We start from the raw sequence: 13,893 nt of genomic DNA, 5'->3' as shown, positions 1-13,893 counted from the left end.
AGAATTTGGCATTATTTTCGCGTAAGCCGACCGAGTTTTTGCGCCGATTCATAACCATGGATGAAACCTGGATCCACTACTACACTCCTGAGTCAACGCAAACAGGCAAAACAGTGGGTTCCACCGGGCCAAAGTGCTCCGAAGCGTCCAAAAACGCAACAATGGGTTGGAAAGGTTATGGCCTCCGTATTTTGGGATTCACATGGCATAATATTCGTGGACTATCTTGAAAAAGGTAAAACCATAACCGGAGCATACTATTCATCATTATTGGACCAATTGAAAATCGAAATCCTGGCCCCCAGCGACTATTACTTGTTCCCTAACCTGAAGGGATGGCTCACCGGTAAGCGTTTTTACTCAAATGAGGAGCTCATAGCTGAAACTGAATCTTTAAACAAAGAGAAGATTAACTTTCAAGCAAACCGTAGAATTTTTATTCAAGAAAGATGAAATTTGTACTAAACCAGGTGGATTTTTAAATCAAAAATACAAATTTTAAAAAAATCGAATTTTCATCTGACAAATACTTTATTTTGCCATGTTGATATCAAAATGTCTTTTTTCAACAAGTTTAAAAATGGTTAAGAATTTGTATACCAGCAGTTGCATTTTAATCCAATAAAGGTGTTATTTCTAATAAAATAGATAAATTTTTAAATCAAAAAGACAAATCATCCAAGAAATAGTTGAATTTGTATCCAAAAAAGATTTCAGGTTGCCTTTTCCGCATTAAAGTATTAGTATAAATACATAAAAATATAATTATATAAGTAATAATATATCAATAATATAAGTACATGAAAATATGAGAAAAAAATGAGAAATACATTTTTTGTGAGAATAGTTGCATTTTCTCCCCAAAAATATAAATTTTCCATAAATTATATAAATTTTTTCAAACAGTTGAATTATTGACAAAGAAAAAAAATAATTTTAAACAAAATTCTTGTATTTTAAACCAAACCTTTGCATTTTTTGCGAAAATAGATGCACTTTTTGGTAAAATAGATGAATTTTTAAAGAGACAAATTTTCGATAAATAGTTGAATTTTCAATGAAAAAAAGATTTTGGTTTGACCTAAATCCATTTCATTTGAAACTAGTTAAATTTTCAACCTAAAAGGACGAATTTTAAACACGAAAATTGAATTGTCAACCAAAAGGGATGTCTTCAACAAAAATGGATGAATTTTTAAACAAAAAATAAAGTTTATAACTAAAAAAAGTAATATTGTGGAGAAAGCCACTATAAAAAAAATTTAAATCAAAGGCAAGCAAATCACAAACGAAAATATTATACCAGGACTACCGCAAAACTTTATTTTTAATTTTCCCTAATTTTCCACTGACCAATTATACATTTTCCATGACCGTATTAATATTCAAGGAGCAAAATCTTAAGATTGAAACATTTTCAACCAAGAATATTTTATAAAATAAATAAAATTGCAAGTTAAAATTGAAAAAGTTTTAAAATTCTACTTGAAATATTAAAGTTATAGAAATTCTCTAAATTTTACACGGATTTTGTTCTTTATATCCCTGACTTTTCCCTAACCAATAAAATTCTGACATTAAAAAAATGTTGTTAGCTAGGTTGGTTTTTTACTCACCAGGTTGGTTTTGCGTGTAATGTTCCGAAAAATTATGTACATGAATAAAATGCCCCCCTTACGTAACAAATCATAATAAAATCTCTCGAACACGCCGATTACCACCGACACAAAACCTCCATGCTTCGTCTGCTAGCCGAAAGCGCTTGAGAAGCGAAGAGTGCGCATGCGACTGCACACTTCTTTCCGTTACGATAACTTATATTTCTGTTACCACTTAGGAATTTTAGGAAAATATTCGTAATTTTGAGAAAACGCTTTTGAAGATAAATAGAAATTTAGTAAATTTACTATAAAAATTACTGATTTTCGTTTTCAGCAAACTAATTTCGTAAATTTCAATTACTTTAATATCTTAAATTTTTCAGAATTTTCCGAACATTCCTAACAGTGTAGAGCTAAATGATAACTCGAAGGTACTTTGTTGTTTTTTTATCAATTCAACAAATGAAAGTTATGAAGCTCTTTTTGTGTCCAAATTTTAATTTTTTTGGGACGCGCCGCGCAATTCATAAGGGGTTTCCTCAGATGTGGTTGCTTCCTTTAGGACGTTTCTTTGACGGTTTCATAGAATTAAGTAAAGCTCAAAAGTACTTTCTTGTTTTTTTTCTTTCTTAATTTTCGATATCCAACATTTTCCTTTTATCCACTCACCGTATGGAATTAAAAATCGTAAACACCATAATGAAAGTGGATTATTACAGATGTCATAAATTGTTTGAAAATTTCTCCAAAAATTATTGTATCAAGTCATGTTCATTTGTATTTGACTGTGTTTCTCTTACTGAAGAAGACACCATCAGTTGAAACAGGGAAGGCCGAACGGTGCCAAATCCACTTTTTGACGAAATTGATTTTTCTTACAAAATCAAAGTTTTTCACTATTTTACAACATATTCAGTGAAAATATATAAGTTTTTAATTTTTTACACTAAAATTTCTTATTTAAATGCATTCAAATATTTTGAAATTTCAAAGAATTCGAACTAAATGCATGAATTATACTTATAAATTGAATTTTTTTTACAATTCGACGGTTGTTACAGGATTTTGACAAGTCTATAAGAATGGAAGATATCATTATCAAAATGAAATAAATTGGTACCAATACTAAAAAATATTCCTATTTTCTGTTAAATAGTGATAATTAAAATGATTTATTTCATGTGATTGTCTTCAAGATTTATGTACTGTTTTTATTTATAATATCAGTGATATCCAAACAGTGATAAGTCCATCGACATTTCCAATAGATTATTATGGGCTGCGCCATTTAGTTTTTCACACAAGGCTTACTAAACTGATCTATCTGCCAACACACATAAAATTGACTCACTTCGAGCTAGAAATAACCATTTTGCGGCGCTGAAAGCTATAGATACAAGAAGTCTAGAGTTGGAATCATGAAAATTTGACTTTACTATTCAGCTAAATCTATTAAGTGAACTTTAAGAAAATTCAAATCCAAATTTTACGATTCAAACTCTGGACTCTTACGTCCGTAGTTTTCAGAGCCACCAAACGGGTCTTTCCGTCACTAATTTTCTATAAATTATTGCTCTAGAAAGGTTTTTTGCTTCTATTGTAAAATAAGGTTGATTGGACTTAGCACCGGTTAGGGGTCATTTGCAAAAAACGTGATACGGTCAGGGGGCGGAGAGGAAGTCTATCAAATGATGTAACATGTTAAGAATAATCAAAAAGCATCACACATAGGGTGAGGGGTCCGAAGTTCTGGAAAAATGTATCACGTAGATTGTGAATTAACCTTAACTTTTCACACTTAAATTAAGATCTAAAAAAATAGAAATAGAAACAACAAATGTTACGCGATCCGAGAAAAGGGACCTACTAGGCAAAAGAAAACTCGCGCTACTCGCTCGATGTTTTACTAACATTTCTAAATGTATATTTTCTGAATTACCTTACAATAAAAAGCTACAATCCTTTCTTCAGACATTCTTCTCTATCTCGCGTTTTTATACTGAAAATATGATTTTTTTTCATATTATTTTTTATGGATAAAGAAAACTCCTTCAAGTCTTCTTTTATACTTTTAAAGTATCTCACGTCTTTTAGCGTATTATGTAAAATTTTTGTTTTTGCATATCAATTTCAAAAAATAAATGTAAAAAGAGGGGTTCGGCCAAAAATTGGTTCAAAGAAATGATGTTGGAATTTTAAAACCATAGAATTCCACCAAAAACTGTTCCCTATATTTCGCTTCCTTTGGTTCAAAATTTTTATTTTCGATTTTTCTCATATTATTTTCGCTAAATAAAACCAAAATGACCAGTCCTATCAAAAATAGTTTAAATTTATTGTGTAGGATTTTTTAAAAGCTGCAACTGCTTTTTAAATTTTTTCCGTATCTCACACCATTCGAAATTTCAATTTTCGATTTTCTGCATAGTACTTTCGCTCAATAAAGCCAAAATCACAAGTTCTATCAAAAAACAGTTCAAAGAAATTTTGTAGGGCTTGTTAATAGCTATAATTGCCCTTGAAAACTTTTTATCGTATTTTGCGTCGTTTGGTTCAAAACTTGAATTTTTGATTTTCCCACACTATTTTCAATAAATAAAATCAAGACGAAAAGTACTATCTATATATAGCTGAAACAAATTCTGCAACACTTTTTAGAAGCTATCAAACTTATTTCAATCCTTTTTACTTATCTGTTATCGGTTGGATTAAAATTAAAATTTTCGACACATTCATTTTCCATGCCTAAAAAGTAAGAAACGTGCCCTATTGAAAAATAATTTAAACAAAAATGGTAAATATTTTGAAGGGCTTGAATTCTAATTTTATTCTGTTTTCGCTTATGTATCACCGTTTGACATGAAAACGAAAAATTTGATTTTTGAATAGCATTTTCGATGGATAAAACCATAACCGTCGGTCAAAGAATGCTGGTTAACGAACTCGTTCTTTCTTTTAAGACACACAAAAGTGTGACAAAGCTCGATTTGATCTGTTCCTTTTTTTTAGAATTATCTTATTTACGGGTGGATGGCCGGACAGACATCCCCGAAACTTGATTTTTCGCTTCAGGGGGTCTCATAACGTAGAGATCCGTTGAAAAACAATACATTATGAAAATAAAAGTTAGAAAATAGATTTGCAAAAATTAAACGTTGATTAACTTGTATTTAATAAGACTGGGAACATAACGCGTTTGAAGTATTTTTTGATGAATTTATGAAATTCCTGTAAGATAAATAAACATGGAAAATAACACTCTGCAATATCATACATGGCCACTGAATCTTTCATTTTGGTTTTCGCAATCATTGAAGGTAATAGAGCTTAACACAGGGGCCTCGGCGAGCAGTGGGGAAAGTGGTGAGAGAAGAAGAGGAGCGAAGGCGTCATGGTGCCGATCTGCATGCATTCAAATACTCTTTTTAAATAATGTATATCTTGTGAAATAATGAAGACACAAAATTTCTGATTGCACCCCTAGCAAGATGAACTTATAGAATCCATCATGACCCGAAAATCGATTCATTGCCTAGTAGATCCCTTTTCTCGAATTGCGTCAGAAATAATATTAAAATTATAATTATAATAAATAAATATTGATATCATTAAATCGATAAAAGTAACAAATGCAATATTACACAACAAACTCATACGATTACCTCAAATTCTTTACATATTTATTACTATAAAGGACTCTCTGAATCGACAGTATTCAGTTTGAAAAAATATTAATTTCACAATAACTGACCTTTGACAGATCATCTTCAGTGATTGACCTTGATGAAAGTGTAGTCGTAGTAGCTGGTGCGACTTTGGTCAAAGACTCTTTTAGTTCATCATCCGACGTTATAAGTTGCAATAGTTGAGTGAAAGGGCCCAACAAATCAACCCTGCGTTTCATAATAATTGTAAAATATTAAAATTGATCGGATTCGACTGGAGTTCACAAGTGAAAGTACAGGGTGGCCCAAATGAAATTAAGATGTTTAGAACCCTGTATTTTTATATAAAATTTAAGTTCATTGAAGCAATTAAAAAAATGGTGGAAAACATTTAAATTTGAGAAATTTATGTCTAATTTTCGATATAGTCGCCTTGAGCACGAACTATGGCTCTGAGTCGGTCGACAAACAAGTCGCACGCTGCACGAAGCCAAGGTCAAGACTACAAAATACCAGAGTGTTGATGTGCTTAAAAAAACCCTTCTTAGTGAATGGACGAAGATACTGCAGGAGCACAATCGTGCAGTTTGCGGCACGTTTCGCGACCGATTCAGAGCCACATTTCGTGCTCAAGGCGTCCATATTGAAAATTCGACATAAATTTGTAAAATTAAAATGTTTTCCACCATTTTTTTTAGTTGATTCAAAAAAAAATTATATATATTATATGTATAAATGCAACGTTGCAAACAGTTGCAGTTCGAATGGACCACCCTGTACATAAAAATCCATTAGGTGCGTTTTTTGTCTTCCGATGCGATGGGCCTTAGTTTCCGAGATATCGAGGTTTGAGTATTTGCGCCCGAGCGCTCGACTTGCCACTGGAGCGGGTACATGCATAAGCGCGAAGTTCCTGATGTCAAGGCTCTACAATCGGGAGACCACCGCTCAAATGCAAATACTCAAACCTCGATATCTCGGAAACTAAGGTCCATTGGATCAAAAAAAAAAAAAAAAATAAGCACCTAATGGATTTTGATGTACTTTCGCCCCGTAAAGCCCAAGTCAAATCGGCGACTCACATCTCGCGACCTCTCCTTCTAAGTCTGAAATGATGAAATTGATTAAAATTTTTCCTAAGATTTATTACATAATTTTGTAATGGGGAGATGATTTAAAACGACTGTAATTTGATAAAAATATGAAACTGTAAATTTTAACGTAATGATCTGAATTCTACTTTAGAATTTAAAATAAAATTTTAAAAAATGTATATTAATAATTACAATGAATTTACTTTTCTAATTTGTACATTTTGCTTTAAAAAACGCTCAAGCAAATAGAGATTTCATGGCCAATCGATTATACCTTACTGGTATTAATTATTACCCACCAACTTTTGAATTTTAAATACAAAAACCTGACTAACTTTTTAGATTTAAGTTCTTCGTATTTTTGTAAAAATAATTCTGGGTTTGGCGAATTTCTGGCAACATGACGAATACAACTCTGAGTTACCACTGGATTTAAGGTAGAAGGCGACGTTGTTGCTTCTTTCTGAATTTTTTCCACATATTTTTCTGGTGGAGCCGTGGAACTGAAACAATGTTTTTTGCATCTTTTCTTTCTATTGTACAATATGATAAAAAATATATTCGTTCGAGAAAATGTAAAGAATACAAACTTCTAATTTGATGGTTCATATTTTAGTGCATTTTTATTCATTATTAAATCAAACATTCATTTTTTGACCCATTTAAGCAGATTTCTTTACCTTGATTTACAAATGTGACAAAGAGGGGCCAATTAATTATTGTAACAAATTTAAGAAAAAAATCGAAGCGAAAATAATAAAAAAAATAGTTCAAGTCATAATTGCTTATTTAAATGTAGTTTTTTTGCATATTTGTGTTCTTTCTTCCACTTTAGGCAAAAGTCGTAATTTTCATTCAAATTTCATTTACAAATGCTCATTATATTCCTTAAAAGGTTCTTTACAATTCTTTTCGTAACGTTTTATTAAGTATTACTTAGCAAACTGGTTAGACAACAAAATTACTAACTAAAAATAATTGTGCATATTATTTCTAAATAATATAATCTCCATAAAAACGTAGCGAATAGAATTGTAAAGATTTTTTAAAAGAATGGAGTTAGCTGCTATTAATAAAAATTAAATGGAGATTACGAGGTTTACCTGAATCCTAAGAAAAAACAAAAATATGCGAATAGCTACATTATCCATGCGAAAAATACAAAAATAATGTATCTGAAGTGGTTTAAAGTTAATATGAACTGAATAAAATAATAATAAGGTTGGGTGAAGCATTTAGGAAAGAACCCTTAAAACCATCCTCATTATGTGCACAAATAAAATGTTTAAAATGGCGAGTTTTTATTAGATATTTGAGAATGAAAGAAGTTGAAAATATTTTTTTTTCTACACTTTATTTTTACTTGTTTTTTTTTTTTTAAATAATATAATAAGGGCATATCATAAGGGTGGCTTTAGGGATTATCTGAAATGTCTCACATCGTCTATAATGAGGGGCATAAAAAAATAAGATTCTTGAAGTTATTTAATTAGAAAATATCGAAATTCTAACTTGTGTTTAAGGTTAGGGTCTGTAACGGCAGTTAACACCTTAATAAATTTGTATTCATACATATTTTTAGACAGAATATAATTTTTTGTCTTCCGAAATGATTTCGGTAAAAAAGGCGGAAATAGTTTTTTTTATTCCGTGCATCTGAACGCTCAGAAGTCCAGGTGCAATTTTTTTTCTCAAAAAACAATGAAATATTTTAATGAAATATCAATAAACAGAGCAAAGAAGTCGATTGCACAAATAGAAAAAACATGTTTCTTTTTGTCATTTTTCAACTTAAATAACAAACTAATTAAATTAAGTTTAAAACTAAATAATAAGCTCTCATTTAAAAAACGAAACTCAAAATTGTTTAAGAAATAAGTCCTCTAGAACTTTTCGCCGTGCGCTAGCTTTAAGATATTGATTTTGATAGGGATTTTTTTACAGGCTGCTTATGTAGACGTTGCGAACCGGTCGGTTGACAAATTTTAACATTTGAGGTTACAAACGGAAAGAAATTATTAGAATGCTTTTAATTGGCAATAATTAATTATATTATAATTTATAGGATTAACAGAACATGGAACCCTACCGAAAGAAATCTTGAGTTTTCTTTAGCGAAATAGCTTGGCCCATTTGAGTCTATAAACAAAGTCGATTTGAAACAAAATAATCTCGGAGATAGTTTGAGAGATTTGAATCCTTTTCGAGATCCTTTTAGTGATCGTCGAGTGGTGCGACGGTAACATAATGTTCCTTTTGTATTCGTCACGTACAGGGCGGGCAGAGTTATTTACAGTAATTGGTCGTGGCTAATCCGCTCTCCCTTTTTAAATTTCTCTTCAAATTATTAACACTTTTTTTTAATTGATGATTTTTCTCTTTATACTTATTTATAATTATAACTTATATACTGATATACAATTTTCCAGTTGAATTCAAAAATGTTGTCTTTTTTGGCGTATCTCATTCCATTTACGAGAAACGTTCTATTAATTCCAACTTTAAGCATTTAAAAAAAAAGTTAGATATCTGAAGTCATCGAAACCCATAGATTCCGAATTATTATGTTTTAGGCTGTTAACTATGAAATTAAAAAAAAATCGACTTCTAAATTTTAATCCGAAAGCTTAACAAATGACCCTTGAGGGTCGGCTACTCCATTTAGATAGCCTCTCTGCTCGTTATTTATGATCGTATTCTTATTTCAATTTCGGAAAGGATATTTTAAAGCCTTCAGACCATTTAAACGAGCTTCCTGGACCTTTAAAAATATCTACCTGAGTGCCTGCGGAGAATTTCTTTGAGATTATTTGACCTAAAGAATTTTCAGTATATACTCAGATTCTTTTCGGTAGGGAAGGAATATATAGAGATAGGTTCTATGATTATTTTAATTATGAACATTTAAACATGAAAACCGGAAAACAGATTAAATGTTAAACAGCGAATAAATATGAAAAACTTAGATTTATATATAGATGTCTACTCACCTAAGTAATTCAATTAACTCTTTAATTAAATGATGTAGTTTAAACTCACTCATTGTAATTACTATACTTATGTACTTTTAGTCCATATGAACAATATCTCTTAAGAGTATTACAATACACTATATTCCGTACAAAAATAACTTTTACATCAGATTTAAAGAAAAAATAAATCCAGAAAGAGAAAATGGACAAAAGAAAAAATGAAATTCAGGACTTCAGAATATTCCCTTTTTTTATTTATATTCAGTACGGTAAGTTGGAAAACCACGGCGACATTTAGAGTTAGACTTTTGACAGTTGACGCTTGCATGAATGATCCAATAAATACATGGTCTAGCCAATCGCCAGTAAAAAAACATGAGCCAATCACAACCTACCGCTACATTTCTCCATCTTGGATAATTAAGGCGGCAAACGTAAGTGATTTAAAAATGTAAAATATTAGAATTTCAAATCCGCTAAAAATACTTTTGTGATCAAACAATTTCTTATGATATTCAAAAACACTTCAGGACTTCTCACCATTTTATAAACAAACAAACCATTTTTTTTAAGATGATAAAACGATTTTCAGATACCATAAAATTCTAACCTCAAAAGTGAAACTGAGTTTTCTCCGATGTGAATATTTTTTATCAATATATTTCCTTTTTGTACACCCTGACAGACTGAAGGCACCGAATGGAGCCTCTACAAAGTACCCGTAAAGACCCCTTTGCCTTATTAGCACAGAATATTGCCTCAATATTGCATCCATATTTCCTGCAACAGCCGCAATATTGCACGAAGTATTGATGCAACATGGATGCAATATGATGATGACCGCTTTTCGAAATATTCGGGCGATGCATGGACATAGGAAACAAGGGACTAAGCATGCCATTGCGGGGGTGATGCAATGAGGGGGAGGTCCGCCACCTTTTAATGTCCCGCAACAAACATGGCACCCCCCCCCCATGTTTATATTTTCATGCACAGTTTGACGACAAAAAATAGAGTTAAGCTCGTTACACTTTTGTAACAGATAGCTGTTTTACCGACTGAAAATTACGATATTTAAGCGACAAAATTATAAATCGTCAAATTTAATAAAATTGAAGTTTAATATTAATTAAAATCAAGAGTTAGGATGTAGGAATTGGCAATCGCAAGTGGCGGGTCGACTTGTCCTAACAGGAACAAGACAAAAGGGTGTAAATAATACTGAGAAACTGTATATAGAGATTTCTTTGTTGACAGCAAAATTATGTAAAAAGCAAAAAGGCGGAGAGTCCGTTAAACAAAACAAATAAAACTTTGAAAATCGTTTTCGCCCCTATTATAATAATGCACGGGCGCATAAAGTAGATGCCGTCGGGCGAGGTCATGGACAAAGTCGTGGGCGAGTCCCTGAACAAGGCGGCTACAGCACTTTTCGAAATATAAATAAATCCGGAAGGAAAACGCCTCTCCATAACTGGTTAACTGTTCTCGATGCGGAGACAGTAGTCATTTGGCGGTAGGGTGTTTGCGAGTCGCCCCCGCAAATGGGACGAAGACCTGTTACAATTGTAACAAAGTGGGTCATTTCTCCCATGAGTGTCCTGAAAAAAGGACCCTTGAATTTTACCGTTGCCATAAACAGGGGCAAATTTCTAGAAATTGCCCGGAGCAGTCTGGTGCTGAGCAAAAATCAAAGGAAATTTGCACTTATTGTAAAAAGTCAGGGCATAATCAAAATGACTGCTATTCGCAACTTAATAAAGTAGCCAAAAATCGACAGGAAATAGCAGCTTCTTTAAACGAGTAACGACCCTATCCAAAGAAATCTCAGAGTTTTCTTTAGCGAAATAGCTTGGACCATTTGAGTCTATAAACAAAGTCGATTTGAAACAAAGTAGTCTCGGAGATAGTTTGAGAGATTTGGGTCATTTTCAAGATCCTTTTAGTGGTCGTTTTAAGAGTGGTGCGACGGTAATATAACGTTCCTTTTTTATTCGTCACGTACCGGACGGGCAGAGTTATTTACAGTAGTTGGTCGTGGCTAATCCGCTCTCCCTTTTTAAATTTCTCTTCAAATTATTAACACTTTTTTTTAATTGATGAATTTTCTCATTATACTTATTTATAATTATAACTTATATACTGATATACAATTTTCTAGTTGAATTCAAAAATGTTGTCTTTTTTGGCGTATCTCATTCCATTTACGAGAAACGTTCCATTACTCCAGAACTACTTCCAGAACTCGACAGCTCTTACCTTACCAATTACAAACGCGGAAATCCTAGAGGGATATTTGCATGGCGCGAGTGTACTGTGTGAAGGCAGGCACCAGGGACGTCGAATTCAGTGATCCCAAATCTGAAACGAGACCATATAAATGCCTGGGTTGCGCGCGCAACCCATTACTCCCCTTCTGAATTTGAAAACTCGAAGGTGCACGATTGCCGGTCGGAACACTTCGGCGGTTTTATTTATATCTCTATCTGCTTTGAAATAAAACGAAGAGATTAGGATTTTAATATTTCCAGACTTCAATGCTGGGCTGGCGATTCTCATGATTTGAATACTTCGCGCGCCTCTTTAATGCGTGTATTTTGAGGTTACGTTATTTCGAGTATAAAATATAAATTATGAAAATTTGATTTGTACTTTCGGATGTCCTGAGATCATACAAAATGATCAAGGCTCAAATTTTATAAGTCAAATTATGGATAGTTTCGCAGAAATATTCAAAACTGAGAGATATCGCTCCAGTGCCTATCATACACAGTCATTGGGTACCTTTGAGCGAAGTCATCATACTTTTGTTGATTATTGGTTCACATGAACCGTGTGAAACACGCATTTCTGCGTTATATATAATTATTCAATTGGAATCATTACATATACATCACAATTATCATTTAACAAATCCGCGAAAGAAAATTTTTACCCTAATAACGGTTGAATTTAAACAACGAAAATGCAACTTTATTATGAGTCTCGTTATAGCGATGCGGTATCACGGAACGAGTTGAGGTAGGTCGCGTGTCCACGTGCTTTCTCCTCAGCCTGTAGAGGCCTATTGATGTTTCTCCCTCTTTCCTTCGTTCTCCTCTTCCGCTGATTTCGCTTCGTCCAATTTTAATGAATATTTGAAATTTATTTTGATTATTAAATTAAATGTATCAAAATTAGCAAATATAAACTAAAAATTGTTATATTGGTTTGTATTAAGAGTAATTTATTCAATAAAGAACGTTTGATTCCTAAATAATGAAAGTAGTTCTGAATGAATCAATTAATTAATAAAATAACTAAAATTTTTTTTGAAGCTGCGGAACTTATTGAGTTGCGTAATTTATAAATTTTTTTAAACTTATTTAATTGTATAAATTAAAATAGAAATTTAATTTGTTGTATGAGATAAATTTAATGTCCCATTTAAAATCTTTAATTTAAAATTTAAAATCATAAGTTTGAAAACTAGGAGAAATGAAATTCTTGAAATTTTTCCTCGTAATTTTTGTGTATGATTTCATTATATCCTCGTAAAATTTTCTTTTCCTACTGGTTTGAAATTCTCTTGTTTAATATAATTATATAAATATTTAATAAAATTTTTCCTATATGATTTTGAAATCTTATAAGGAGGTGAGGGTATGCCCCAAAATAAAAAATCTTTAATTTAGTTGTGAGTCGTAGTTGGGCTGCATTTTTAATTTCTTTTGAAAACCAGATCAAACTGGGAAAACTTGGAGAAGGAGCGAGCGGAGTGGAGGCGCGGGTGAGTGAGATGGGAGACTCAATTTACGACCGCGGCGGTCGTGCAAACGTGAGAGAAAAGCGGGATGGAGGGAGAGAGAAAATAGAGACATTGAAGGAATAATTAGAATCAAAACAAACTCGGACTGAACCCAGAATATTAAAAAAAAAACGGTTTTTGATTGGCATGATTAAATAAAGTTATAGTATATATATATACGACCAATCAACTAATTGAAATTGATTAAAAGAAAAAAAAATGAGATTTAAAATAATTTTTGTACAATTTTAATTAAGTTTTAACATACAATTTTTCCCCTCAAGAAATTTTAAAGTTTTCTTCTATTAAAATTTCCCATAAAAAGGGGAGAATCCTGCTGGAAGTAAGAAGGTAGCTTAACTTGATATGGGAAGAATGAAGGACATTGACTGAAATCATAATTTATCAAACTTTTATAACAAATTTAAAACTTTTTATTTTATTAACTGGGAATGTATTTCGCTGTAGCCGACTCCTTTCATAGCATTAGACATTGATAATGTTTGGGCCTCCTTTTACCCAGAAATAATCTGGTAGGCTTGTAGGAATGTTGTAAATGATGGGGGTTGTTAAGTCTATAGTTTGGCTGATTCCACGACCCCACCAAAACCAAGCATTTTGGAAACGTGTAGTAATCCCCACGCGGATAAACTACTTCTCGAAAGCAATATATCAGTGATCCCAGATCTGAAACGAGATGCGGTCCAATACTATGTCAGGGCTATGTCCGTGTGAATATAGTAGGAAACGCTGTAAATGACTGAGTTGCGCGCG

General features: G+C 32.2%; 1 protein-coding gene across 8 annotated transcripts in view; it reads right to left on the bottom strand.

The window, feature by feature from the left end:
- The window catches only part of LOC117172729 (gamma-tubulin complex component 2), a 60,410-nt gene extending 50,771 nt beyond the window's left edge, over positions 1-9,639 (bottom strand). For 3 of the 8 annotated variants that reach the window (XM_033360891.1, XM_033360894.1, XM_033360892.1), the window contains exons 1-4: positions 9,351-9,639; positions 6,696-6,863; positions 6,349-6,372; positions 5,353-5,494 (exon numbers count right to left, since the gene is read on the bottom strand). In XM_033360891.1, coding sequence (XP_033216782.1) covers positions 5,353-5,494; positions 6,349-6,372; positions 6,696-6,863; positions 9,351-9,403 — 387 coding nt within the window. In that variant the 5' untranslated portion in view covers positions 9,404-9,639. Of the gene's footprint in view, positions 1-5,352; positions 5,495-6,348; positions 6,373-6,695; positions 6,864-9,350 lie in introns of those variants that run through there. The other 5 variants (XM_033360893.1, XM_033360897.1, XM_033360896.1 and 2 more) reach the window with 5 other exon arrangements.
- Positions 9,640-13,893: the final 4,254 nt, after the last annotated feature.

Source organism: Belonocnema kinseyi, chromosome 5 (genome assembly GCF_010883055.1).
Source record: "Belonocnema kinseyi isolate 2016_QV_RU_SX_M_011 chromosome 5, B_treatae_v1, whole genome shotgun sequence".
NCBI lineage: Eukaryota > Metazoa > Arthropoda > Insecta > Hymenoptera > Cynipidae > Belonocnema > Belonocnema kinseyi.
This window is presented reverse-complemented; position numbering and strand designations above follow the sequence as displayed.